A 27,903-nucleotide genomic window follows, 5' to 3' on the forward strand; every position below is an offset into this window, starting at 1 on the left:
CCAATGCTATGACAAATAACAACCTTGAGTCATGTAGGATTGTGTATGCTAGATCTGGCCTTTACTTCAAACTAGACAATTTGTTCTATAGATGGAAGTCATTATCACCAGTCCTTTGCTGAACCAATCACAAGCGTATCAAACTAGGGTACACAGATGCAGTAGCAGAGTACCAATTAGAATCATCTGCCCCAGAAATCTAATGGATTCGGATTTCCAGAGGGTGCTTGGGCATTTCCTTGACAATTTGGCAAGGAGTTCTGGCCTCTGCCTAGTTAATCTTTTGAAACATGGAGGCGAACTAAGATTGTACCAGCAAGGCCTCCTCCCAGACACCAACCCCAAAGGTTTATTGAAGAGCTAAGGGAGATTAAGTGACTGAAAAGAGCCCCAGTGGACAGTAGGGAAAAACCAAAAATAGATGGGACTAAATACTGGTAAGAGCCTGTACAGTGGTGAAACAAAGCCTTCACAGAGGTAATGATGCAGCAATTCTTCTCAGCGCTTACACTGTTCACAGATTATTTCCTGTTGACCCTGATTTGAATAATTATCCAGTCCCTTTTTAAAAATTTGGGTGAGGCAAACCGTGTGCAAAAATGGCAAATTAAACTGCAGGCTTCTTCACAGATAATTGTTCATATTCATTCTGGTTTAGATGCTAAGCAAGCATAACCTACGAGTGGCAAACAAGGGGGTATTGTGAGGTAATATGGAATTCTTTTGACCTTGAAGAAACTAAGTAAATAATTACCTGATAATTATAGTACATACAAGAATGTGGAGTAGCTGCTCTATTAACATTTTATATAGTAGTTTTACATTTAAGAATAAATGTGTAATAAAATGATTATATTAGGAGACCCAATTTAACTCAATTAGAAGAATATGCTTCCAAGAAGCCCTTGATGCTATATAGTCTTTATTTGCTCTTAACAAAATACACAAAATTCACTTATCATCATTATTGTACAAGTATAAATAATGTTCAGTATTCAAGTACAATCAAGTGCTGAAATTCCTACACTTCATGTAAACACAAACTAGGCTTTCTATTTCACAGAGCCTCCCAACAGGGCAAGCCATATTCTAGTCTGCCCTCTTTAACTGCATTCTTTCGAGGAAAAACTATGAAGAGTGGCAGCAAAGTTTTAAGTTTCAATGACACAAATGTACTGCTTTTGGTACAGTAATTATCCAAGCACCCTTTCTCCTGTAAACATCTGGATATTTAAATTGATTTAGTTCAGTTTAATAGATAAATATTTTCAGGAAAAAAAAATCTTAATTTATTAAAGCAAAACTTACACATCCTTTTAGTCATTTACAGCACTCTTTGCTCAAAGACCAAATAATACTATAGTTCAGATCACTTTATGGAAAATATCCATTTAAGCAGGTTTACATTTCTTTGTAAGTACGCAAAAAGAAAAACAACAACGTATCAGTGGTTGAGTTAGACTTCAACTAACTAGCCCAGACCTAAATGCTTTAATTCACCCAGTCACCTCTCAACCATATTAATGCAATATAATCTGCACAGCTTTTAACATTCACTGGAGTGGCAGTCTAAGCTCAGAATCAGTCCTTGAAAAAGTAACAGCTAAAAAAAAATACACATAGCTAAAACAATGAGGCACTTATTCTCCCTCGGAAGTTTCTTCTCTTTGGTCACCTGGAGGAGGGAGGGAGGTTGCAGGCTTTGTTGTTTCCGTTTCCTTTGCTGGTTGTTCCCCCTCTGCAGATTCAACCATGTCATCATCACCTTGTTTGACTGTTGAAGCCTCCTCGTTATTTTCCTGGTCTGTTTCTGTCAATGGGGGAGCTTCTTCTGAAGGTCCTATAAGACACACATTTTAATTATACAAATTGTTTTTAGTTATATATTCATTGCAAGTGCCTCTCTATTGCCACTTTAATTATACAACTCCAAGCAGCTTACAGCATAATGGGCAATACCTATAATACACTGCAGGAAGTCCTCCAGTTACAGCCATTCATTTAGCAATCATTCGAAGTTACAGCAGCGCTGAAAAAATGGTACTTATCTTGTTCTCCAAAGTTGCAGGCATTGCAGAGCCCCCCCCCCCATCACGTGATCAAAATTTGGGCACTTGTCAGTCCTACCACACTTATGACCAGAACACAAGGGCACTTCAGCTCCCCCCCACGCACCTATCTCCCCCATCTCTGCCCTTTCAGCAGCTCTGGTACTCCTTGATGGTGGTGGTGGTGGTGCTGGGGCTGAGGTAAAATCCCAAGGCCTTCAGCAGTTTTAGCCAGTCATCATTGCCTCAGGGCCTCTTCTTCTGCCCTAGCGCCACACGCATGAAGTGTGCTCTGCAGGCCCTGCCACACCCAGCTGACTTTCACAGTATTCCTCCCTTGGCTAACAAGGCACGACCGGCCTGGCACTATCCAAAGCAGCTGCTGGCTGACCAGACCTTCTTCTCAAGGCTGTTTGGGCTATTCTCCCAATGCTTTGGAAGACTTCTTAGGCCTTCAAAATCTCAAGAGAAGGCTACATCCATTGTCCTCCAAAGCGCATAGGCCAGTTTCATGGTGCTTCAAAAGGGCTGAGAAGCGTTCAAAAGCACCACAAGAATGGCACACACTATTTGGAAAACGACAGGTATGAGCAGCCTTGGGAAGAAGACCAGTGCCGCATAGGGCCAGACCAGGAGCTCATCAGGAAGACAGTGAAGGCCAGCTGGTGCAGCAAGGCCAACAAAGGCAGCAGAATGCAAGAAGGCCAAAAGGGTAGAAATGAGAAGGGGTTGGTGGGAGAAAGACGGAGGGGAGTTGAAGAGAAAAAAAAATCCCTTCCCTTATTGAGACTTGGGGTTTGGAGGGGTGAAGCTGGGAGTGGCTTGGATCAAAGTGAGTCCTCACCTAACAATTGGTGGCATTCTGCTAACAATGGCAACAGCAACTGCCAGGCTTGCCTTTGCTAAGTGATGCAGTCAAGTGACATCATGCTTTATGACCTCATCACTTAAGTGATGGAAATTCTGGTCCTAATTACTGTCACAACTCAAGGACTACCTATACAGAGTACTAAGTGAAAAACATCAATAACAATCACACTATCAACCTAGACTGGACATCATCAGAACATAAAAACTGAATGTTAACACCAAGCAGCCTAAATTATGTGACTATCAAGGGTCTTCTCCCCCCACACTGGGGAAGAAAACTTTGAAAATTCTTTTTCAAAGCAGAGGGAAGTTTTAAGTCTCATTTACGGCCCACAATATCATTGTGTTGGTGATACTAACTGAGGCTTAGGGGGGGGGGAACTGCAGGGGGTTTTAAAAAAGTTAAAATCAAAGGACAGAAATCTTTTTAGTGTTCTTAAATGTAATGACAACAGTAAAAGAAAAGCAGCTGCCAAGCCGGCTGGCATACACTATTGCTGCTTTTAGCTGCCTATGGAGTATCTGTATTCTCTTTTAAGAGTCCTCCAGACTCGTCTTCCTGAGCAGAGCTGGATAAATTATGCTGATTGAACAACAAAGGACAGTTTGAGCAAACTGAGGTTCCACTGTATTGAAATTCTCCCGGAATCGTTAATACTCTTCTGTAGGTGCTGTTCCCTGCACTGAACATACACAGGCCACGTTCCTTCATGGGTTAGTAATTATAGTCACTGAGAGGAACTCAGAAAATGGGAAGGTTTATTAGTTTGATGGGCAAAATAATGTCTGCACTAGATCAGGAGGGCAGAGACCCATCCTAGGCCAACTGATGTGTTGGAGAAGCTTTTCAATAAGGGAGGGTGGGGGGCAATAACCCCTTTCACTGTTGCTTTCCATGAATCAGCATTATCAAGGCATGTTGCCTCTAATTCAACAGCCATCAATAGCAGTAGCCGGTCACAGCCTGTCTACAAATCCATCTAGTTCAGTGGTTCTCAACCTTTTTAATGCCGCGACCCCCAACCGGTCGTAAGTCGAGGACTAAACCGGTCGTAAATCGAGGACTAAACCGGTCGTAAGTCGAGGACTAAACCGGTCGTAAGTCGAGGACTACCCAACCGGTCGTAAGTCGAGGACTTTCCCTGCCCAGGAGCACCGCGCATGGGTGGTTCCGCCCACTGCGCCAGCCGAGGCATAGCTGGCAAGCGGCAGAGACGGAGCAGGCCGACCACCAGCTGGCCCAGCCCAAGGGAGGTAAGGCATCCGCCGGAAAAGGGGAAAAAATGGCGGACAGCCTTGCTTGGCGACCCCCGTGAAATGGTCGATCAACCCCAAATGGGGTCGCGACCCATAGGTTGAGAATCGCTGATCTAGTTCCTTTTCAAAGCATCCACATTGCAGTCTCTATAACTGGCAGGGAATTCCTGTTTAATAATATGTTGCATGGAAAAAGTATTGCCTTTGATTATTTAATGCTCATCATTACTATAGGTAAACTTGAATTCCAATATTGTAAAGAGGGAGAAGCACATTCTATCCATGCCATGCAGGATTTTACATACAGAATACAGAACCTCTAGCAGGCCTTCTCTTACCCTATTTCATTCCAAGCTAAAGACTCTAAACCAGGGGTCCCCAACCCTCGGTCCATGGACCGGCACCCGTCCGCAGCATGCCAGAAACCGGTCCGTGCGAACAAGCGAAACCCCATCTGCAGGATTCAGGCAGCACACAAAACTACACCCCCTCTAGTCCGCAGAAAAACCTCCCTCCACGGAACCAGTCCCTGGTGCCCAAAAGTTTGGGGCTTCTGCTCTAAACTAGAGTATCTTATGAGGAATCATTCTGTTCGGTCTTTCTTGCACTTCTTCTAATTCTAAGATACCATTTTTTAAAAGATGCTATCACCAGAACTGTACACAATACTCTAATTGTGGTCTCACCACAGATTTGGGCAAGGGCTTTAAGCCAGTACAATTCCCTCTCTAATGACACCCAGTGTGTAATTTGCCTTCTTTATAGCATCTGCAATTTACAGCAGTTTGAAGCATTTTCATTGAGCTGCCCTCCAAAATGCCACCCCTTCTTGGTTAGTGACTGCCAACTCCCGCCCTAATAACATATATCCGGACTCTAAATATCTTGTATCAATATGTGGTGTTTTACATGCACTTATGTTAAACCACATTTGCCATTTTGGGAAAAAAATGGAAAATTTCTTTTGGAGTTCTTCACAATCCCTTATTGATTTTACCATCCACCCTGAACAGCTTCAGAGCATCACGAAACACAGCCTCTTCTCAGGCTCAGTCCAAACTCCAGATCATTTATATACAAATACATTTACTAGAGAACCCCCACTTTGTTCAACTTGCCAGTGTGAGAATTGTCTATTTGTTCCTGCGCTGTTTCCTATTTTAAATCCAACTGCCAATCCACCCGAGCACTGTCCATGGCAGCTTGATTTGCTCAAAAGTCTTTAGTGAGGGGATTTGTTCAAAGCATTTTGAAAATTGAAATACAGAGTAACTTCGAGGGAAGTCTTGTCTACCTACTTTTTGACTCCCTTGAAAAAGTATAGAATGTTCACAAGATCTATGTTTGCAGAAGCCATGCTAGTTGCATTTCGGCAAGGCTCATCTCATTCATGTCTGTTTGCTCTCTAATAATGCTGTAATACTTTCAACTGTTTTGTCTGCGACAATTGTTAAAGTAATTGCCCTCTTGATTTCTCTTAACAATTCTTTTTTTAAAAAAATGGGATCACACTGGCATATTTCATTATACTCTTTTCTACAGAAGATTTTAGGTACAAAAGAACGGTAAGAATGTTCTAGATGAGGGACTTAACATAAAAACATGTTTGCGTTTGCAGTGAACATGAGCAGAAGAACCCCAAGAACTTGGAAAAGTCACCAAACAAAACTATGTAGACGGTTATCGCCTATTAAAGTTAAATACAAACTTTATTTTCAAAAGCAGTCTATGTCTGCTTTCATAGCTATCATGCTAACCCAGGATTTGTTTTAATGATGGTTTCCCCCAAGAAGTCAAAGACAAACTTGAAGAATAATCACTGGACTGTTTTGCCAATTCCTGGTTTCTTTTTCCTTCACCTCTTCTACTGACTCCCTACTCTGAGAAGAGCACAAAAACAAATAAGGATTACTTCTGAGCGGAGATATTGCAAATCGGGATTCATAAACAAGAATTTGTAAATCATGTTTTCAAACTATGCCCTGAAAGAAATCATTATGTTCTTTAGATTAGTTTCCTTATCAGACTAGGCTTTAAAAAAAACCAAACATGCCTATTATAGCTTAGCATTATGCCAAATTAAACCTGCTGCTGAACATTACTCACTGAAAAATTAACAGCAAGAAAGGAGTGCTTCCTTTATTCCTTGCTCGTGTGTCATGTGCTCTTCCATTTCATCTAAAAGGGCTCTTCCTATGTGTTGTAAGCTATCTTACAAATTTGAAAAATTGCTTGTTTGTGCTATGTACAAAAATATCAACCAGCATTGTAAAAGGTTACAAAAGCATTTTTGGCCATCATCACTATTTCTTCCAATCATCACCAGTTATGTTTTCCAGCATATTCTGAAGAGACTCTTCTGCCTAAAGCCTCACAACAGTGTTCTACGTATTACTTCCCTTCATCTCAGGTTGTGCTTTTGAAAGAAGAAATCAACAGTTAACAGCCTAAGTCCGTGGTGGCGAACCTCAGGTGGCACGCAGAGCCCTCTCTGTGGGCATGCGTGCCGTCGCCCCAGTCCTAGGCCTTCAGCTGGGTTTTATAAAACCTTTTCGCTTTAGGCCTCTGCTGCCATGTGCAAAAAAAAAAAAAAAGGTCTAATCAATCAATTTCAACTTCTCGCGGAAAAAAAAAAGATCTCGCAAAGTTGGAATTGATTGATTGAACTTTTTAGTCCCACCCAGTCTGCCGTTACCACTGCAGCCACGCCCAGCCAATGGGCCACGCCCAGCCAATGGGCCACACCCAGCCAATGGGCCACACCTACCCAATGGGCCACATCCATCCGGCACCTGACGATACATAAGTGGGTTTTGGGTTGCAGTTTGGGGAATCGGTCTCTAAAAGATTCACCATCACTGGCCTAAGTTATATTTTTACAATGCTTCCTTTTCCTGTTAGCTGAACGCAAGAGCCCTACTACATTTCAAACTTATAAAACTTCTTTAAAGGAACTTCGGTAAATTAAATTTGACAACCTCTCTCTGAATTCCCTATTTTCAAGCAAGCCTGTTTTTACTAGATTTTCTATCCTCGGGGGGAAATATCAAAACTAATATTTCAACCTTTTCATTTAGAATAAAAGCTGGACCTTCACCTCAACCTGATGATGTACCCAAAACTATGAGATTATTTAACCACACGACGACCCAATTCTCTTAATTAGTGAATATAATTCTTAACATTGGTAACTAATTAATAGAAGAACCTAAGATTTATATTAAAAAAACAAATTTCAGGGTAAAATATCAGATAGCAAAGAGAAACTATTTTGAAAAATTTGAAAAGGGCTTGGGATGTTCCTGTGGCTGCACTTTGCTTCGTAACATCACCCACCCCCCACCCCCAACCATGAACTAAATTGTAAGGAGTAAACAAGACTACATATATTATCCAATGATCCAAGATAGCATTCTATATATAAACTGATTTCTCTGCAGTATCCACTTGGCCTGTCTTTAGCTATATATGTGTGTGTTATCATATATACTGGCAATCTTCCACTGTTATCTTTGCCAGAAAAATGCAAATCCCTCAAATCATTTGACCAAACTACACTGATTCTATTTTCATGGAATAACTGAGATTTTCTATCTACATACCTTCTTCCGTTTCAGTCTGTTGTAACTTTTCCTCCTCCAACTGCAGAGCTTCAGTCCTGCTCTCCGTCGCAGCAGCTGGCTTCTTTTCCAGGTTGAAATCCGGAAGCCGTGGAGCTTGTGGTCTGGTTTTTCTTGCAGGATTCAGGAAAAAACAGTAGGCACACCGAAAGGCTGCACAAAAGATAATAAAGGCATATCCAGTGAGCTCACTGAATATCAGGGCTCTGGTTTACACTTGTTATAATTTATTTTTATTCTTTGATGTTACTCTTGGGAACACCAGTTTTGGTTAGCGTACCAGTTAAAGCCCTTCCTGGAGCATCATGCTCCATATCAGTCACCTCTGGCCTCATTTACCTTTCCAGCTGACTACTGCAATGCATTTTGCTGTTTTTGAAGACTACCCAGAAAGTGCAGAATGCAGCACCTACTGGCAATGAGCATCACCAATACCAATAGGAATGACTTTGCAGGCACTGCATTAGTTATCATTCAGCTTCCAAGAACAATTCAGAGTGCCGGCTTTAGCATATAAAACCTTTTTAGCTTGAGAATAGGGTATCTGCAGCTCCTCCCATTTCAGGTATATCAGCTTGTCTGTCTTGTTCAACCTGAATAGGGATGCTGAAAATGCTTCGCCCACGTGAGATTAGTAGAAGTAGGGGGAAGACAGAGTTAAGTGCTTTTCTAGGCATGCTCAGAAAACATTACAGTTGCACCCAAATATTTAAGACAATCCTGGTCAAATGGTATGTTTCAATGAACCCAAGAGAAAATAAACATCTACACAGTACAAAATTAAACACATCTTTCTGTAAGTTTGAATACATATTTACTACATATGCGCTATTATTTACAAATTCAATATAAGAAAAAAGTGATTATGCCAGATATAGTAGGAGTAGCACTTTGGACACCCCTCCAGTCAGTATTACTTTGTAACACCTCGTTGACAGATATCACAGCTTTCAAATGTTTCTTATAAGAAACATTCCTTCTAAAATGCTTATTCTTGCTTCTGGAATTTTCTCCCATTCTGCCTTGCGAAAGTTTTCTAGCTCAGAAATATTCTTAGATCTCCTTGCTTTGAGATGGTCATACAGATTCAAACCTCTGGTACTACAAAGGTGAGTTCAGTATCTTTACTTTCTGTAAGTACTTCATGGTTGATTTAGAGCAGAGGTCTTCAAACTTAGCCCTTTTATGACTTATGGACTTCAACTCCCAGAATTCCTCAGCCAGTCGTAAAAGGGCCAAGTTTGAAGACCCCTGATTTAGAGGTATGTTTTAGATTACGATCTTGCTGAAACTTTTGTTCAGTTTAAATTTATCCTGTTAGCAACTGTATGCCTAACAAGTCAAGTATATTTTTATTGTGCAGTATAATTCATTAATTAAAACTTAATCCATTTACAATTAATATAGTTACTATTTTTCTTATTTTTAATATGTAAACAATTGCACATAAATAGTTACTATATGTATTCAAATTTATAAAAAGTTGTTGTATTTCACATCATACCATAGTTAGCGTCTATTCATATCAGGATTTGTTGTAACGAAGAGTTTGTGGAAGGATGCCTCTACTTTTGCCCACAACTGCCTGGAACAGCTGACATCTCGCAATCTAAATGGCACCTCACTAACATGTTTCTAGAGGACAGCTAAAACAGAACATTCCTGCAGAGCTTTTAATGTGTAATATCCAGAAAAAGAAGCTACTGGGCAGTGGGTTTTGCTGAAGGTTTTTATAGTTCTGTATGCTACTTTTTATGACCTTCTAGAAATAGTTATAGGAGATGACCAGGCTGAGCCCGAGTGAAGGGTCAAACACCATCAGTCATGAGCAGTCCCTTTGTGCCCAGAAGAGATCTAAGTCCAGCCCATCTTGAATTCCTTCTACTCTTATCTCCTGCTAATTTCCCTTGGCTGTTAGTAGTTCAGATTCTTGTAGAGAGCTTAAGCTTGCAATAAATCTTTATATCCATTTGAACTGTCTGGATCTCCTGATTTTCCTGGCTCTTGACAAGTATAGAAATTGAACAAGCAGGCAAATAAATGAAATAAAGGCCTTTAGTATAAAAAAAGCTTTTCCTAATCATAGAAATCGGTGATTTCCTATTGTCACTTGTTTCATGTCTATTTTCAAATCCTCAAACCATAATATGAAAAACTAAACAAAATCTCTCTGTAGCTGAAACGGATGTTTCCAGACATAAAATTGGCTGTAGCATATTCTTAAAAAAATCTTTTACTTTGGATACTCGTTTTACGTGTGGATATTTTTTTCCGCATTATGTTCCCCTTCTCAACCAAGCACTCTTTACTAAAAACTAAACTAAACTAAAAGCACTAGGCTTTAGTTTCTGAATAGTTCCTCAATGGATAATTCTGGAATTCAGAAAACTGGAGTTTTCACTCCAGTCTGGGAAGGATTATAGGACACTAAACAACACATAACCCACCAGATCTCCTTTCAAAGATATTTCCTTACCTAAGCAGAGAAACAAAATGATCATGGGTGTTGCAAAAGCAATGGGAATGGAGAGGGATCAACTTCCAACTTTCTGCTGGCTTCCTCATTGATGAGGAAAAGAGCTCACCCGGTAAATGTCAATGGGTCTCCAAATAGCCCTACTTGCAAGTAGGCATACAGGTCACTCCTGGTTGTCTCACACAACAGAACTGTGCACGCTCTGACATAACATCTTTATGTGAACAATATCTATCTTGTTTCCATTTGATATTTTAAACAGATTAATAAAATGCGGGTTATTTTTTTAATGGAAGATTCAATACCCAGGATCTCTTTGTTCAGATTCTATTTTATAATAATGAAGATGATGGCATACCATAATGTTACACAATAACACTAGGATTATTTACTAACTTCTATTTTGTATAGTTTTTTTAGAGTAGAGCACCTTTTGATAGTTGTATATAGCTGTATATAGTTTATATATAATGCTACAAATTCTAATCAGTGCCTTTTAGGAAATACAGTATTAACTATAATCTTTTTGAAACTTAATAATTTTTAAAAGTTAAAAAGATACATTATTTTCTCAGAAATGCAGATTATCAACATGCTTTTAGGACAAATTATCAATTCAATCATACAAGTAGTAGTATTTGATAAATTCTATCAATCACAATAAACTTCATTTTTTAAAAAGTGAGGAAAATTGACATGGACACAACATATATTGATTCACACATCTTTTAGTATGCATACGGATTCTGAATATTTATAAAATGTTGCAAAATGTTAAATTTTGGGTTCCAAGCATTGCTGTTAATATTTCATGGATTAAAGAGGGGTTTTAAATAAAGTTGGGAAAATACTATACTATATATTTCTGGAAAAATACAGCTTATCCCAAACCAAAGAGTTACGGCAAGCGGGCAAATGTCAGTCTATAAAATTTAATATGTTATTTATATGCAGAGTATAACTGATACAAACTAATAAGCCTACATCAATGTAGCTGAAAAAGAAATCTGTTGGAAAAGTCTGTGCATATACAGCCAATATTTGGGCTATATAGGCACAGAGAATGAAAATGTATTTCAGCAAAATATTCTGTTATCTTGATAGCTCAGGAACATCATAATTGATTATTGTCTGGAGCATATTCACAAAGCTAAGAGCACATGGGTGGGTATATCCACATGAAAGAGAAAAGACCCTGAATCTACATTTCTTGCATGTTGATTTGTGTTTGCTGATAAGAAGCAAAATTAACACCTCTGTTCACCAAAGGCTGTGCTTACTTTAAGTTACTAACATAAAATTAAAGTATAGCCCTGGAGTCTGCTCCTGCTTCATTTCTAGTGTTTTCCAGCAATTTTGTTGTTTGTTTAAATTCTGGCAAAATAAGGGCCTAAAACTTTAAAACATTTCAGTGAATTATTTATGCCAAAATATTCTTAAAGAGTACGAACGAATAACTACATTTCTATAGCCAGTTTGTATACCTGTTCTGCAGGTCCAGAAAATTGCCTTCTCCAATCTGGTGCTTTCCAGATAGATTTGACTCCTACTCCCCCAAACAATGTGGTAAATATTTATGTGCATGGCAAATAATTAATTTTGTTTAAGCTTTTCAAAAAATAACAACTTCAAGAACTTTTAGATCAGAGAATGAAGTTTTTAATCTAAAAAAAAACCCAATATGATATGTAAATATAAGCCTAAGTGCACCTTGGTTAGAACTGAAATAGCGTACTAAATAGATTTGTTCTTACCAATATATTCAAACTCTTCCTTCAAAGCCATCCCATTATGTGAGAAACACTGCTGGCATATCAGGGCGTATCTAAAGAAAGGATCAGAGCCAAAATTATCAGTTTAACAATTGAAGTAGTCTCACGTCAGACAGTATTAAAATTCAGAAATACGATTATCCCCACGTGTCCTCTAACTTGCACCTGATCTCTGTACTCCATTCAATAATGTCCACATATTTAGTACAATAACTGAAGGAACCTCAAGTGCCCATTCCCTCCTCATCGTTCTCTGCCTTTAATTCATGTGTGCAGATGTCAAAATAGGGCGCCGTATAGATTTTTTTTCTAAATATACAATAATTGCACATTCCAGGCAGCATCTAAATATTTTTAGTCTAGGATTTGCAATTTGGTTTTGAACTCTCACACTCATGCTGCAATAAATAGTTTTTGTAAAGGTTACAAATAGCTGCTTATATTAAGGAATACTTGACATATCTGGCCTCATCAGTTACAGATTATTACAATTTGTGGCTATTTTCTCAGATAAAATAACTGTTTTGAAATTATTTACCTGTATTATTAGATGGCTGCAATTAAATTAAAGTTAACTGAACTCAGTACCATTGACTTCTGGCTAGGTATACAGGTAGTCGTCACTTAACTATGATAACTGGAACTGGAAGTTCCATCGCTAAGCAATGCAAGTCATAAAGCACAACATTATGTGACCGCACGGCTTAGCGATATTAATTCCGGTTGTCATCATTATGCAAATCACTGAGAGTCATTAAGCAAGAACCTCACGTGGTTGCCATTTGTGACCTCCTGCCAGTTTCACCATTGACTTTGCTTGTCAGAAAACAGCCAGAAAGGTTGCAAATGACGATCATAGGACCATGAAATGCTGTGACATTATAGTTACAAGCCAGGTGCCTGGATTACAAATACGTAGCTGCGGGGGACAATGGAAGTGACCCAAGTACCCGGACCGGCTATAACTGCCACTCATTCAGCACCATTGTTAAGTTCAAACAATCACTAAACCACTGTTTGTTAAGCGAGAACCATCTGTACAGTATCTGGATTGACAGTGTAAGAGCCTGATTCCACATGACTTTCTTTACTTTCCCTAATTTATGCAAGAGACAAAAAAACCGAGGAGAAAAGCCACAGCAAGAATATCTATTATTTGGCAGAGTGCAGTCAATCCCAGCACCAGTCTAGATTAGTGTTTCTCAACCTTGACAATTTTAAGGCATGTGGACTTCAACTCCCAGAATTCCACAGCCAGCATTGCTGGCTGTGGAATTCTGGGAGTTGAAGTCCACATGCCTTAAAATTGTCAAGGTTGAGAAACATTGGTCTAGATGCTCTCTGTAAATCTGGATCTCAATCCCCAGAATTCTCAATAATGGGCATGGCGGCAAGAGAATTCGAGGAATTGAACTGAAGAATTGAAGATTGAAGAATTGAAGATGTCTCAGGGACATCTCAGTTGGAGTAGTAGGCAGACCTAGATTTCTGATGCTATCTAAAAAGTAAGGTAAGGAATTGCTAGCATTTCATGCCATAGCTGCAAAATTCACTTATTGTCACGAGCAACATTTTACCTGTTCTGTGGACCATCTCCAACTAAATATTCAACAATTCTATCTAGTGTTCCCCTCTCTCGCGGAAGAATAGGTCTTGCCAATGGGGGTCCTGGAGGATGAAGGCCTGAAAGACAAAAGTAGCTTTCAATCTAACTTCACTAGAAATAAAAAAAATGTTTCAGCCCACACACATGGTAGGAAAATGGCTCAAACGTATTCTAGAAATTACATTATATCCCCCTATACTGGCCTTTCCCGGAAGAATTGATAAGGTTCCAATTTAAGATCTTAAAAGAGCAGCTGACAATTCGTGCCAACAATATTGGGCTAGATCAGGGGTAGGCAACCTTGGCTCTTTTATGACTCGTGGACTTCAACTCCCAGAATTCCTGAGCCAGCACTGCTCAGTTGAAGTCCACGAGTCATAAAAGAGCCAAGGTTGCCTACCCCTGGGCTAGATGGACCTATGGCCACTTCCTTACTGTTAATGATGGGAAACAAGCCCTGGAACAGGAAGAAGCTACATAGAAAGGATCCAGCTTTAGCTCTGTCAGCAAAACAGAATACAGTGTAGAAAAAAAACAGCATCTCGCTCCAGCCACTGGATTACTGCATGAGGGCTTCAGCCCCCTTTGATCATGCCACAGGTGAATGCTTTCACTTTGGCATCCATTCCTATCTAGATACAATACATTAGAATCACTGCCAGGTAACAATTGCTCCCCAATATTATCACAGGAGATAGTCCAGCAATCATTGACAAGATCTCCATAAGGCTGCAAAGAAGAGCACTCTCCCTCCCCTATCCAGAAGGAATGCTGTGTTTGAATACCCCATTCCCTTCTATTCCAAGGAAAATCTTAATGACAGACTAAAATATTCTTTCTTCTCCTAGGTATTTTATAAATAACTTTGATTTTAACTGCCCGTATTAGACTAGTGGCTTTTACATATTCTTATTTCCCTCCCTAGAGTATTTATTATTGTGTTCTACTGTTTTAGTCATTTTAATATTCAGCTCATCTAGTCAGCCTGAAGAACTTGGGTTTATTGAGTCAAATAAAATATAATTATTTTTAATATTAAGAAACAACTTCAGCATGTTTATAAATCCCTGCTTTCAAATTCCATTTCAGTGTCGCACTCCAACCAGTGATGATTTTAATCTTGGGGATTTTTTAAATCAGAAAGCCTAGTTCATTGATGAATTGTTTCATTAACAAATACCTTAATATTTAAAGTACAGCCGATCTCTTTTTAAAAAAAAAACACAAAAAAACAAGAATGTATTATGTACCTTGGATCAGATCAAGATCTGCCTAGTCTAGTATTTTTTTTTAAAAAAAGAATTCAAGCAACAATTAAGCATTAAAAACGTGTAATATGGTAATTCAGAAAGAAAGAGGCTTAATTTCCAATTGTTACCATTATGCTCCACAGAATGGCTCAGCTGTTGAGGACTGACAAAACATGCTGTGCTCTGATAATCAAATTGTAATGTCATCAAGAGTTTTCTCAAGCATCTTATTAGAGAGGTGAACGATGGCTATTATCCATGCCTTGTAGGAGGAGGTGCTATTCTCTAAAGGACTGTTGTTTTGGGTACAATCTGCTTTACTACTTGTCCCAAAGGACTACCAGCCCTGGCCTAACACATACAACATACACATTTTTAAATGGAAGCTTAATGGTTTTCAAACTAGAGACTGGGCCAGGATGATGCAAAAGCCTGTGGCAATTATGAGTTAGCTGACTGGTCCCCAATGCAGTATCTTTTAGTTTTTTTATGTCCTATTATTTTTACAATTTTCCTTTGTAGCTGTTTTTAACCTTAGTTGGCTACACAGTCATTTGACAAATGGGCGGCTACAATATAAATTGGATGGATGGATGGACAGATGGATGGACAAGAGACTGCCCAACCAACCAGATAATAAACTTATTCAGAAAATCAAACTTTAGAGTGACTGTATATGAATGTTTATCAATGAATTCTGAATGAAAAATACATGGAAATTTGTCATGCATAAACTTCTTGAGAAGAAACAGGTTTTGGATAAAAGATTATGAAAATCAGTGTTTAAAAAAATAGTGCTTAAATTACATGGTTATTTCTTCTTATCAGATAAGCCGAGCAATACTGGTAGACTTTCTTCAATCAGGTTCCTCGTGATGTTTTCCATTCAAATCTATGAAGACACATTCCCTTGCAGTGTCAGTTCTTGGACACTGTTAGACTACAATATGTTTTGGAACTACTTCTTGAGAATTGTGGAAGTTATAATATAACATATTTGAAGACCCTTAGATTATGAAGTAGCTTGAAGCATTTGCTCCCTGAAGACAAGAATTCTTAAGGCCCAAATTCTGCCAGACTTTAATATCACAAATAGAAAAAACAAATTTAGGGATATAAACTGGAAAAGTTAATTTCTATTATAGTTATTAGACAAATTGAATAAGACTCCATTTTATTTTACACAGATTAATAAGAGTCCACAATGTCCAATTGCCAACAAAAGGGAATATTTTTCCAAATAAACAGTTTTAGGAGCAGAAAATAAAAACAAAACAGAACAAAACAAAACAAACAAAAACCAAATTAGCGCTCAAGATTATTATGCACATTTGGAACTGGAAGTGCCCATTGCAAAGTAAAGTCTAACTATAATTAGGAAGCCTAAAACAAGAGCTCACGTGCCTCAAGGATCTCTCTGGTTACTTGGCACAGTAACAAACCATCTAAGTACACTTCTTATTCTTCATGCTGATATGGACAAGGGTAATTAATATGAACATCAAAAGCAATAATTGTGGGCAGGCTGGCTATTTCTGCAAAGCTTGGCAAACTCTCAACTACCTGCTGGTTATTAATTTTTAGACATATGGAAGCTCTGTAATAATACATGTTAAATTGATTCTCTTCCACAAAGTATAATGTAATGAAAAAATGAATGATCTTTTCTAGTTTAAAGCTAATTAAATGCAGTCATATGGACTTTGACTGCTATTTCTCATAAGATAAGAAATTGTAGCTCAAGAAACTTGATTATTTTTATGCTGCTAAGGATGCCTTATAAGTTAAATGTCACATACAGTGTTTGATCAATGAAATTCCTGTACCAATACCAGGACTGTCATGCAATATGCTACAAAACTGAGTTAACTGAGGGTGTTCATTTCCTAATGGCCAAAAGATATAGTTAAAATTGATCACATTTAACAATTATCATTAACAATGATTACCATTAATGAATATGGGTCATTTAAAAAAAATAGAAGAGTGTATTAATTTTTCTTCCCTCCATTCTTTTAAGTCTTAAATCTGTCTGCCAGAGGCTCCTGAGGCTACCCATAGAAAGCATTCAGAAATTTAGTAGGACATAGTCTCACCTATTGGAGTAAAGACAAAAAGATTCCACACAGAAACGTTATCAGCAATTCCCTTCCATTTAAGGTTTTGCTTGCCTGCCTCAAATGTACCTTTGGCATATTCCCCCAAATCCATAGAAGATAAAGCCAACATGGAATCCTGGAAAGAACCAATTGCAGGATGCCTCCAAAGTGAAACATAGCTTGGCTTCTGTCTGATACAGACAAACATTCGATCCAACACAGTAACAGTACATCAAAGCAGAGAAATGGGGAAATCTTTTATCCTCTGCTCACAGCAGAGCTTGATTCTTTAATTTCTATTCAAAAATGATTTTATAGTAGGGCAGCAATTGTATTACCCCTACTAGTAGCAAAATTAGTACTGAATGCTGAAGGGGGGGGGGAAGTATCACTGGGAAATAAGAAGCAAGACTTCCAATGTGCTGAAAGACGCTGCGTGGCTTGGGAATGTTCAAAATAACCTTTTTAAAACACGCAACTTAGAAGATAATTTTATTCATATCCAGAAACTTTAGCAATGCCAATAAGCATCAGTGTGCCAATGAATCTTCCTCTTGGCAACCTCCCAATTCCACAACCCACTTGAATTTTTAGTTTGTGATGAGTCCTGTCACTACAACAGTCATTTTGCAGATGGGCTTTCAGGGCAATTGCAACACACTCTCAAATTTTCAATGTGCCCAAAGGCCAAAAAGAGGCGAGGAAACCAGGATACAAACTATTCACTGAAAAAGGAAAACAGGGCTCTGCAACAGGTATGACCTGTTCATCCATAGACTCTGGCTAGCTGATTGGAACTCAAAAACAACATACCGTATATACTCGAGTATAAGTCGACCCGAGTATAAGCCGAGGGACCGATTTTCCCACAGAGAACTGGGAAAAATTGGTGACCGAGGGGGCATTTTGGCTGTTCCTCCCTGGCCGCCTCGGCCCCCCCGGCCCTGTCAGTGAGCGCCCTGCAGGGCGCAGCGTCGCCAGGCCTCCCCCCTTCGCGCGAGGCTTCTGGCATTCCCCCTCGCGCTTGGCTACGGCTCGCCGCTTGCTCCCCCTCCCCTGGCGCTGCGCTGCGCCTGCTTGCCTGGCGGCGGCGTCCGCAGCAGCAATCAGCTGGGCAAGCAGGCGGAGCGCAGCGCCGGGGGGGAGNGCTATTTCTGCAAAGCTTGGCAAACTCTCAACTACCTGCTGGTTATTAATTTTTAGACATATGGAAGCTCTGTAATAATACATGTTAAATTGATTCTCTTCCACAAAGTATAATGTAATGAAAAAATGAATGATCTTTTCTAGTTTAAAGCTAATTAAATGCAGTCATATGGACTTTGACTGCTATTTCTCATAAGATAGGAAATTGTAGCTCAAGAAACTTGATTATTTTTATGCTGCTAAGGATGCCTTATAAGTTAAATGTCACATACAGTGTTTGATCAATGAAATTCCTGTACCAATACCAGGACTGTCATGCAATATGCTACAAAACTGAGTTAACTGAGGGTGTTCATTTCCTAATGGCCAAAAGATATAGTTAAAATTGATCACATTTAACAATTATCATTAACAATGATTACCATTAATGAATATGGGTCATTTAAAAAAAATAGAAGAGTGTATTAATTTTTCTTCCCTCCATTCTTTTAAGTCTTAAATCAGTCTGCCAGAGGCCCCTGAGGCTACCCATACAAAGCATTCAGAAATTTAGTAGGACATAGTCCCACCTATTGGCGTAAAGACAAAAAGATTCCACACAGAAACGTTATCAGCAATTCCCTTCCATTTAAGGTTTTGCTTGCCTGCCTCAAATGTACCTTTGGCATATTCCCCCAAATCCATAGAAGATAAAGCTACCCATTAGAACTGCCAACATGGAATCCTGGAAAGAACCAATTGCAGGATGCCTCCAAAGTGAATCATAGGTTGGCTTCTGTCTGATACAGACAAACATTCGATCCAACACAGTAACAGTACATCAAAGCAGAGAAATGGGGAAATCTTTTATCCTCTGCTCACAGCAGAGCTTGATTCTTTAATTCCTATTCAAAAATGATTTTATAGTAGGGCAGCAATTGTATTACCCCTACTAGTAGCAAAATTAGTACTGAATGCTGAAGGGGGGGGGGGGAAAGTATCACTGGGAAATAAAGAAGCAAGACTTCCAATGTGCTGAAAGACGCTGCGTGGCTTGGGAAAGTTCAAAATAACCTTTTTAAAACATGCAACTTAGAAGATAATTTTATTCATATCCAGAAACTTTACCAATGCCAATAAGCATCAGTGTGCCAATGAATCTTCCTCTTGGCAACCTCCCAGTTCCACAACCCACTTGAATTTTTAGTTTGTGATGAGTCCTGTCACTACAACGGTCATTTTGCAGATGGGCTTTCAGGGCAATTGCAACATACTCTCAAATTTTCAATGTGCCCAAAGGCCAAAAAGAGGTGAGGAAACCAGGACACAAACTATTCACTGAAAAAGAAAAACAGGGCTCTGCAACAGGTATGACCTGTTCATCCATAGAATCTGGCTAGCTGATTGGAACTCAAAAACAACATAATACTTTGCTCTATTTTGCTTATATTTACAGCCATCGTTATCATGTGACATTATCAGTTGCACGCACAGCTGTGGTTGTCTCCAAAGAATTCACAGTCTACATTTAGGATTGGTAATATTATAACATTACCTATTTGTGTTGTTATATTACATTATTGCTGTATTATTAATAATCACTTTCTCTAAATGTATGGTTCAGCTTTTACTAATACAGTTCAGTTAGAAAAGTTAAAATAGTGTTATATTACTATGAAGTGCAAACCTGTAGTGACCTGTGAGATCACTGGGGTTGTAGAGAACTGAACCTCCACCAAATACAAAAATTATTCTTAAAAGAAATAGAGGTCACCACTCTAAATCAGCATCAGCCCAAAACAGTGCAGAACAAGCAAAAATAAAGTTTTCTCGTACATGGCTTCATAATCATTCATAATCATCCTGCAAGAGTTCTGCACAGACTCAATTCATTCCATTTCCCATTACTGCACCAATGCATTCCTGTGGATACACAGATTTGCATCTGCTAATTGGCTCCAATAAAATGATTCCTATTTATAGTAAAATCAAACAAAGAATTAACACAATCTAAATACAGCTATAGTGTGAGTTCTTGATCACAAGAACTTGGTATTCAAATCTTCTCAAGGAGAAATGTTCTTGCATGAAGTGCTTTCAGTTTATTTCTTCCACAGTGGTATCACATTTGGCATTCTATATAAAGAACTAAGAACTCCTGTTTAAGGAACTTAGCTTCTTTGGATATAGTCAACTACCACTTAGCTTGACAATATAACATGCCTAGATGTGGAACTCCGTTTGTGCAATGTAGGGGAAGACAGGCTTAGACAATGTCACCCACTGTATAGTAAAGTTAATAACTTTGTCTCCAAGATAATCAAGTGGAAAATACATCTGGCATACTGCATACTGGAGGTAGCTATGTTACATAAACACAGCTTGAAATTAAACAGAGGACCCAAAGTAGGTCGTAATTTTAAAACAAGTCAGACGAAAAAAGTATAATGTACAGCAGGGGTCCCCAACCCCCGGTCCGTACATGGGTACCGGGCCACGGCATGCCAGCAACTGGTGCACACAAACAAGCAAAGCCCCATCCGTGGGATGCAGGCAGCACACAAAACCACGCACTCTCCGGTCCGTGGAAAAACCTTTCTCCATGGAACTGGTCCCTGGTGCCCAAAAGGTTGGTGACCTCTGATGTACAGGACGATGAGAGCCAGGCTCCCATCTTGGAAAATAGCCTCATCCTTTAATGCCTGGATTTTTCTCAGAAGTAGGAAAAGATGGACAAAGGCACCCTGAGAATTAAGTAATATTAATGCAGGGAGCATATGCAAGGCTTCTCAGCAGCAGCCCAACTCCATGGAATACTTGAATTATGGACAACTACAAATTTCCTTGCTTTCCATGCACAAGTGAAATTGGTGCTACATTTCTGGTATTTAGTATGATTTGGGTAATCATCATGGATTAGTTTAAAATTACTATAATATTTCTGATTGTTTTAATTTTATTATACACTGAATTGTTTTTTCCCACCTACTTCTACATAGCTTGAGATAGCTTACAAATGCTGTTGAATAAATGAGAGGTACTCATTGCAAAGTTTTATATGCGCAATTGAAAAAAGATGCATCTACAAGACAGGAACTCTGAGTTCAGTTAAAACAAATTGAGAGGTCAAATGTTTCAAATAAGATGCTAAGTGATGTTAACTCCTGGTTATCAGCTTGTTATTTTAGAAAGTTCTGCTAACGGAAAATCCTCTTCAGTTCCTGAGTATTTTATGCTTTAATCTTTACAGCACTGTATTTTTGGCTTAGAGGAAAAATTTAAATAAATGTCAAAACATGCGTTAAAAATATGTCCAGAGCTTTGTATGAAACTGAATGTATTCTGAAAGTGTTTTCTTATGTACCTGATTTATATAAGACTGGAGCTTGCCTAAAGTAAGAACATAAAAAGGTATGCTATCTTGTTGACTACAGAATCCTGCAAAGTTTTATTGCCATTTAAACAAAGAAGCCATAACAGTTAAATGAGCTCAGGCAATAGGCTTCACTATCATAAGGTGCCAGCTGTAAAGAGTTATGGCTAATTGAATATGGAACTCCTGCTTAATCAGATAACTGCTCTTCTATTTCCCAACAAAATGTTATTTCCATACTGTCTGAAAATGGCCTGTTTTATTGGTAACTAGAGGAAACAATATAAACTGTAAACAACATTAAGTGCTCTGTTTACCCATTCCAGGCATTGAGGAAGTACGGGACCCAGGATGTCGTGGTAACATATTTGGCGGTGAGGCTGATGATAGCATTCTCTCCGGAGGTCCCCCGGGTGCTGAAATGTCTCTTGGCAAGCCAGAAGATGGTGGTGGTGGTGGTGACACTAGACCCATAGCTTTTGGTGATCCCTGTTTTAGTGTAACTGGGAGAGGTGGAGGCACATTTTCTCGCACTGGGGTCCGATGGCGAAGTTCTGACAGAACATCCACATACTTAAATTAGTGAACAGCATTCCAAGTGATTTAAGAACTGGCAACATATTACATCAGCTAAAGAAGGAGAAAGAAAGTTGCGCTCCAAAAGTAGCAGAAGAGTGCACTAAAGTTAGCCGATCAATCTATTCTTGCAATTAATTCTACCACTGTACAAGAGGGTCTCACCTGAACAACAATGAAGCAATGATGCATCCCTTTGCATTTGTGAATAGGTATACAGATGACATAATCTCCATTTACATGCTAATCACTTATATTCAAGTATAAGTCAAATGATCTTTGGCCCACTAGATAATTTTTCAAACATTATCACCCCCTGTTCAAAATCTACCAAATACAATGAACTTCTCCTGTGGTTATCAAACCTGACCAGTGCAGAAATAAACAATTGCTCCAATTTTTGACTTCAGAATATATTTGGTTATTTTTCTGAGAAGAAAATGGAACCGTGAGATGGTGTGGTTAGCTTTCTGTTGGGGAGGGCTGAACAGCAAGTTCAAGTCCATGCAAACAAAGATCAGATACCTAGTTAGTAATGAGTTATACGTTATCATAATGCCTCTCGTTCAAAGGGAATGAGAGGCTTGTTAAATCATCCTTAATACGTAAAACTGCCTTTGGCTCTGCAGGAATTTGCCATAGATAATGAGTTCGGAAGTAGGTGTTAAAGTGCTATCAACATGCTGATGGTGCTGCTCTGCTCTGAACTTGTCATTTTATTGGTGTGATTGAGGATCAGATAGGAGTCAGCCAATTGAATCAAAACCAGACCAAAATGATAGTTCAGCAGGCTCCAACTTGAAGACTGTGTGCACGTTTGTTACTGATAAAGTATTAAGTCATGCAGAATCACAACCAGGGGAATATACAACTTGAGCTAGAATTGTCCTTCCAGCAAAGCTGCAATGAGCAGCTCTGAATTCAGTATCATTATTTATATGGCGGGGACCATCTCTGAACAAAATGTTCCTAGTGTAGATAAGAACAGCATTAGCACCAAAGATCCAGGAATTTATGCGATTTCTGTATCGTTCGAGACACAGTTCAAATTCTGCCTTGAACTATTCCACTTCAGGCCAATTTATTTTCAAAATTCTGCATCCTACTTAGAGCTCTTTAAGAAAATTATCCTTGTATATTTTCAAATGACTACAGGAGGAGGCCTGATAAAAAAAATCTTTTCTGTATGGCTTCAAAATACAACTTCAGCTTTTAGTTCTTTGCCAGATGTATACAAATATTGTTAATATTGTTTCGCTGCTGACAGGACGGGGGCCTTTGTATTTATTTATAATAATTTCTCCTTTAGATTTTGCCAAGCCTGTGGACTCGTGGAAGGAAAAAAATGGGCAGTAGAAAAAGCTTTTAGGTCATTCTATTTGCAGCCAAGAGGTTTGCTGCTGCCGGAGTCTGTGTCCTTCTGGGATCTAGGGTCAAGCGAGAGGGAAAAACCTACATACATCCTTGGATATTTCTGTTCACAATTTCACGGATTTACCATGTCTATTGGAGAGAGGGAGGAATTTTCTGCTTCTTCTAGCCCATGCTCCTTTCACTCATTCACAAAGAAGCCCTCCTACTCTAATTCCTGTTTAGAAACAGATCCTATTCATAATGGAGCAATGTTTCAAATTATTCAAAACCTCTTGGAATAAACATTAAATTGTGTAAATACAATTTTCCTTATGAGAAGCAGCAGTTTTGCAGAGCTATTACCTTGGCCAGGTCTTGGAACTGCAGATGCTCCAGCAGATGGCGGCTCAACATCCTGTCAATTATAATAATATCATAAAGTGTTTTTCTCTATGGTGCATTTTCTAGAAAATTAGTACAGAGATTAGACCCTACCTTTGGCTTCTTGGCTTCTGGATCAAATCGTTCAAGGATTAATTTAGCAGCCTTATATGTTTCTTTTTCCATCACTTCTTCAAGCTAAAAATAAAATTCAGTTCTGTTAGCCAAGATAGGCCTCTATTTAGAGTTTACATTTCATTGTATTTCTTTTAGTGCATAAATTAAGAGCATATAACAAAATAACATTTCTAGCGAAATAAGACTCTCCTGCTTCTTCCTCCTCCAAAATCTCCTCCACAAAACTTAGGGAATCCCCCCAGAATAGGTGGGAGAGAGTATTAAGATGAACGCAGGGGAGAGGAGGGTAGTGAGAAGTCCCACTGTTCCAGTGGATTTGACCCAGAGAAATCCTGGAATAACTTATACATGCAATTACAGACATGCATATACACACGTCTGCACTCAGCTGAAACAAAATCTAGCTTCAAAAAGAATTTCTAACCTCTAGTTGTATTCAACAGCTTTATTGCAAGGAAACTCCAAATATTGCTAATTGTTTACATATAATGAGGAGAATAATTACATGCACCAACTTCAATAATAGAATGTGCAAAAATCTATCAGCTATCATTATTGGAAGTTATTAGACATGACAAGCAAATGACAGGCAATTCCTCAGATTTATTTCCTCATAGCACTTAATGCTATTAATTTAAAGGAGGTCGTTAGCCAAGTGCTTTACAGAATAAAGTCTCTCTGCCAATTAACTGCTGTCAGCATTGATTTTAGATTATTTATTAGCAGAAGCAATTAGCTTGCTGCAAATGCCATGAAAACTCAGTAACTGGGAGAACAGCCATGGAATTTGCTCAAATGGCTTTAAAGGCTAAAGCTTCAGCCTTTACGGCTAGATTCAAACTGCCTTTCAGGAAAAAAAAATAGAACATGTTAAGAATTTAAATAAAAAATTTACAGAGTACTATGCATACTTTAGGGAATGTAATTAAAGCACTTCATTATTACAGCATTTTATTTACAATGCACTCAAGCAGCTTTATGGCTAATACATGGGCTTAATTAAAAAAGTAATCACTAGTAAAATATCATTTTAGCAGTTAATAGCCAGCATCAGAAGAAGTTTAAGTATGGATATTTGTGTTCTAAAATTATGACAGATGACTAATATACACAAGGAATATGAAGCATTTTACAGTGTGTTTTGATGGCTCTCCTCTCCTCAGGTTCTTCTTACTGTTAAAATTTGCTTTCCCTTTATATCCAGTAGTCCTTCCTCTCCCACTCATATAAGCTATTATTTCATGTTCATTGCTGCACCAAAATTACTTTATGCAAACACTGATCAAACCATTTCTTTATGGTTTGTAGAAGGATGACTGGAAAGATGCAGATTGAAAAAGATGATACTGTACTGGATACCCTTTGGCAAATCTCCCTATGTAAACAAGCACTCTCCAGATGTCTTGGCCCAGGATTCCCAAACAGTATGCTTTGAAGCACTTCTAGCAACTTTAATATTACTGGAAGATGCTAAACCAGGAAAGGCTGCCCTACATTACCTTATTATACTATTTAAATGTAAACAGTATGTACGGATAGTATTCCAAAGGAGGAATCAAGGATTTATTTAACAAATAATATATGCTGCTAACTTTGAAAGAAGGAAAAATTATCTACATTATTAAGATCAACCAATTTACAGAAGAAGGCTGTAGATGCCAGAATTCTCCAAACGGTAGTTTAAAATCAAAGGTTCGCTTTAAATCCTTCCAGTATATAAGATTCTGTAACAAGGGACATTACTACATCTAGTAATTTCAGGTAATAGAACTGATTATCTGATTATTCTTTTACTAGTTCTTGCCTCAACACATGATAGCTAGTGAATTGACATAATTAGAAATTAAAAAACAAAGTGCAAAATATTAGCATGCAATTTTTCATTTTAAGCTTGTAATTTTGCATAAGGGGGGAGATTTGAGCATTATATATTATTTGCAGCATTCCTGACAACACATTTTGCACTCAAATTTAGGGCATTTCATGAAATATTAGGCTCAAAACATTTTGAAATGAAAGTTTAGAAAACCTCTGTTTGCTAGAACCACAAATTTGTTATATAATAAAGAAAGCTTCAGAGTAAGAACTCCAGATTTTTAGGTCTTGAAAATATTTTAAATTAACATACCCAATTACCTAAACACCCAAGAAGCCAACTCAGCTAACATGGCTCCCAAATGTAACTGTGAATAATGGGAATTACTGTACAAACCATCTGGAGTTTGGGAAGATTATTTTGGAATACCTTGTCAATTTAATGGATACGGATGAGTTGCAGTTAAGTTTTAGACAAAGATTCTACTTCTTTCTCATACTTCAGCTCTTTTATCTTTTTTCCCCTGATTAAACCATTCCCCAAGCATCTCTTTTTCAGTTATTACTACTAAATGTACTTTTATACTATTTTGAATTTTCCAAATCTCAAAGTGATTCTCAGTGAATAATTAAAATACAGAAAGCAAACAGTAGACTGGAACTTCATAAAAATAACATTAATTTAAAAATACAAAGACAAATGTAAGCAAAAACCATTCAAATAGTATTCATTGATTAAAGGCCTGGTGAAGAATTAAATACAACTATATTTCTCACCTCACTAAGCATCTCAAAATCAGAACAAATACTAGATTATAATAAACTAACGGTAGTTGTTCTTCTGTTGCTATTTCTATTCTATTCTATTCTATTCATCAGAATAGAATGAGGCTCTTCACTAGATAAATTCTGTCAATTTCTCTTTTTCCTGCAAACCCCTGGAACATAGTTTTAATTTTCTCCTTTTCTTTCAGTGCAAGTGGAATTACACTGGGTGCAGGTATGGATTTTGTCTTCAGAAAAAATACAACTTCCTATATGGACACATTTGTAAAGATCTGGTACTATGTTGAACATGTATTGCCAAAGATATAGCTGGCCTTATTAGCTTTGATGGCATCAAACATATGTGGGGTCGGAGAAAGCAGAAAAGGATTCTATGCATACCTCGAAGTAAGCATTGGACAGCTATTGCATGCAATCTGGTGGTGGTCTGGTACTCTTGGCCAATTTACAGAAAAGAACACATTGCTCAAGTTAGCTAGTATGTGCAAGTGTTTCTTGGAAGTCAAACTAGAGTACGTAAGAAAGGTCATACAAAATTCATTGGCTCACATACTGTTATTTTCCTTGACCTTTTAACATAGGTTTTATTCTTATAAGTTACCGAAAATGTTTCCACAAAACATTTTTGCCCTTTCAAAACCCCTTATCAAAGGCTATACTAACTGTTTCTCTAATCCTCTTAAAAGGCCATACAATCAGAAGTCACAAATAGAAAGTGACACCTATATTTATCTAACCATCAAATTCCTTAAGGCTTCTCAAAATATTTGACAGGTATTATGGAAACAGATAATCTGGGCAGAAGCTTATTTATCCGCTTTTTGTTTCTTTTATTTTTCTGCATACTCCCCCAAATGTAGTTTTAGTGTCTTTTGAGTATATGCAGCTTGTTGCAATCACTTTGTTGTCCCAAATTTTAAAAATGCCTGTGAAAAGATTTGCACATCCTTGCCCAAGGCCTTGGATATTCTTATTTAACAACTGTGGATTTCCGGACCGCTCCCCCCCGCCGCAGGGAGGAGGAACCGCTTAGATGGTTCCACCCCAGGCGCCTGATGGACCCAGAGAGGTTCCAGACGGAGCTTGGGCCATATCCAGTGGACCTAGCTCACGATTCGGCTGAAAGGCAGGCGGCGGCCTGGGAAGTGGCCGCTGCCGCGGCATTGGACCGAGTCGTGCCTTTGCGGCCTCTGACCCGGCGCAGATCTCAATTGGCTCCCTGGTTTACCGGGGAGCTGAGAGAGATGAAGCGCCGGAAAAGACGCCTAGAGAGCAGTTGGAGGGCGAGCCGAACCGAATCCGATCGAACACAGGCAAGGATACAGGTTAGATCCTACCTAGTGGCGATGAGGGTGGCG

General features: G+C 38.6%; 1 protein-coding gene across 1 annotated transcript in view; it reads right to left on the reverse strand.

Moving 5' to 3' along the window:
* Nucleotides 1-905: 905 nt before the first annotated feature.
* The window catches only part of LNPK (lunapark, ER junction formation factor), a 60,017-nt gene continuing 33,019 nt past the window's right edge, over nucleotides 906-27,903 (reverse strand). The window contains exons 7-13 of the mRNA XM_015814969.1: nucleotides 23,921-24,004; nucleotides 23,789-23,840; nucleotides 21,814-22,050; nucleotides 13,621-13,726; nucleotides 12,026-12,096; nucleotides 7,778-7,948; nucleotides 906-1,840 (exon numbers count right to left, since the gene is read on the reverse strand). Coding sequence (XP_015670455.1) covers nucleotides 1,641-1,840; nucleotides 7,778-7,948; nucleotides 12,026-12,096; nucleotides 13,621-13,726; nucleotides 21,814-22,050; nucleotides 23,789-23,840; nucleotides 23,921-24,004 — 921 coding nt within the window. The 3' untranslated portion in view covers nucleotides 906-1,640. The remainder of the gene's footprint in view (nucleotides 1,841-7,777; nucleotides 7,949-12,025; nucleotides 12,097-13,620; nucleotides 13,727-21,813; nucleotides 22,051-23,788; nucleotides 23,841-23,920; nucleotides 24,005-27,903) is intronic.

Source organism: Protobothrops mucrosquamatus, unplaced genomic scaffold, assembly GCF_001527695.2.
Source record: "Protobothrops mucrosquamatus isolate PMUCROS unplaced genomic scaffold, P.Mucros_1.0 scaffold301, whole genome shotgun sequence".
Classification (NCBI taxonomy): domain Eukaryota; kingdom Metazoa; phylum Chordata; class Lepidosauria; order Squamata; family Viperidae; genus Protobothrops; species Protobothrops mucrosquamatus.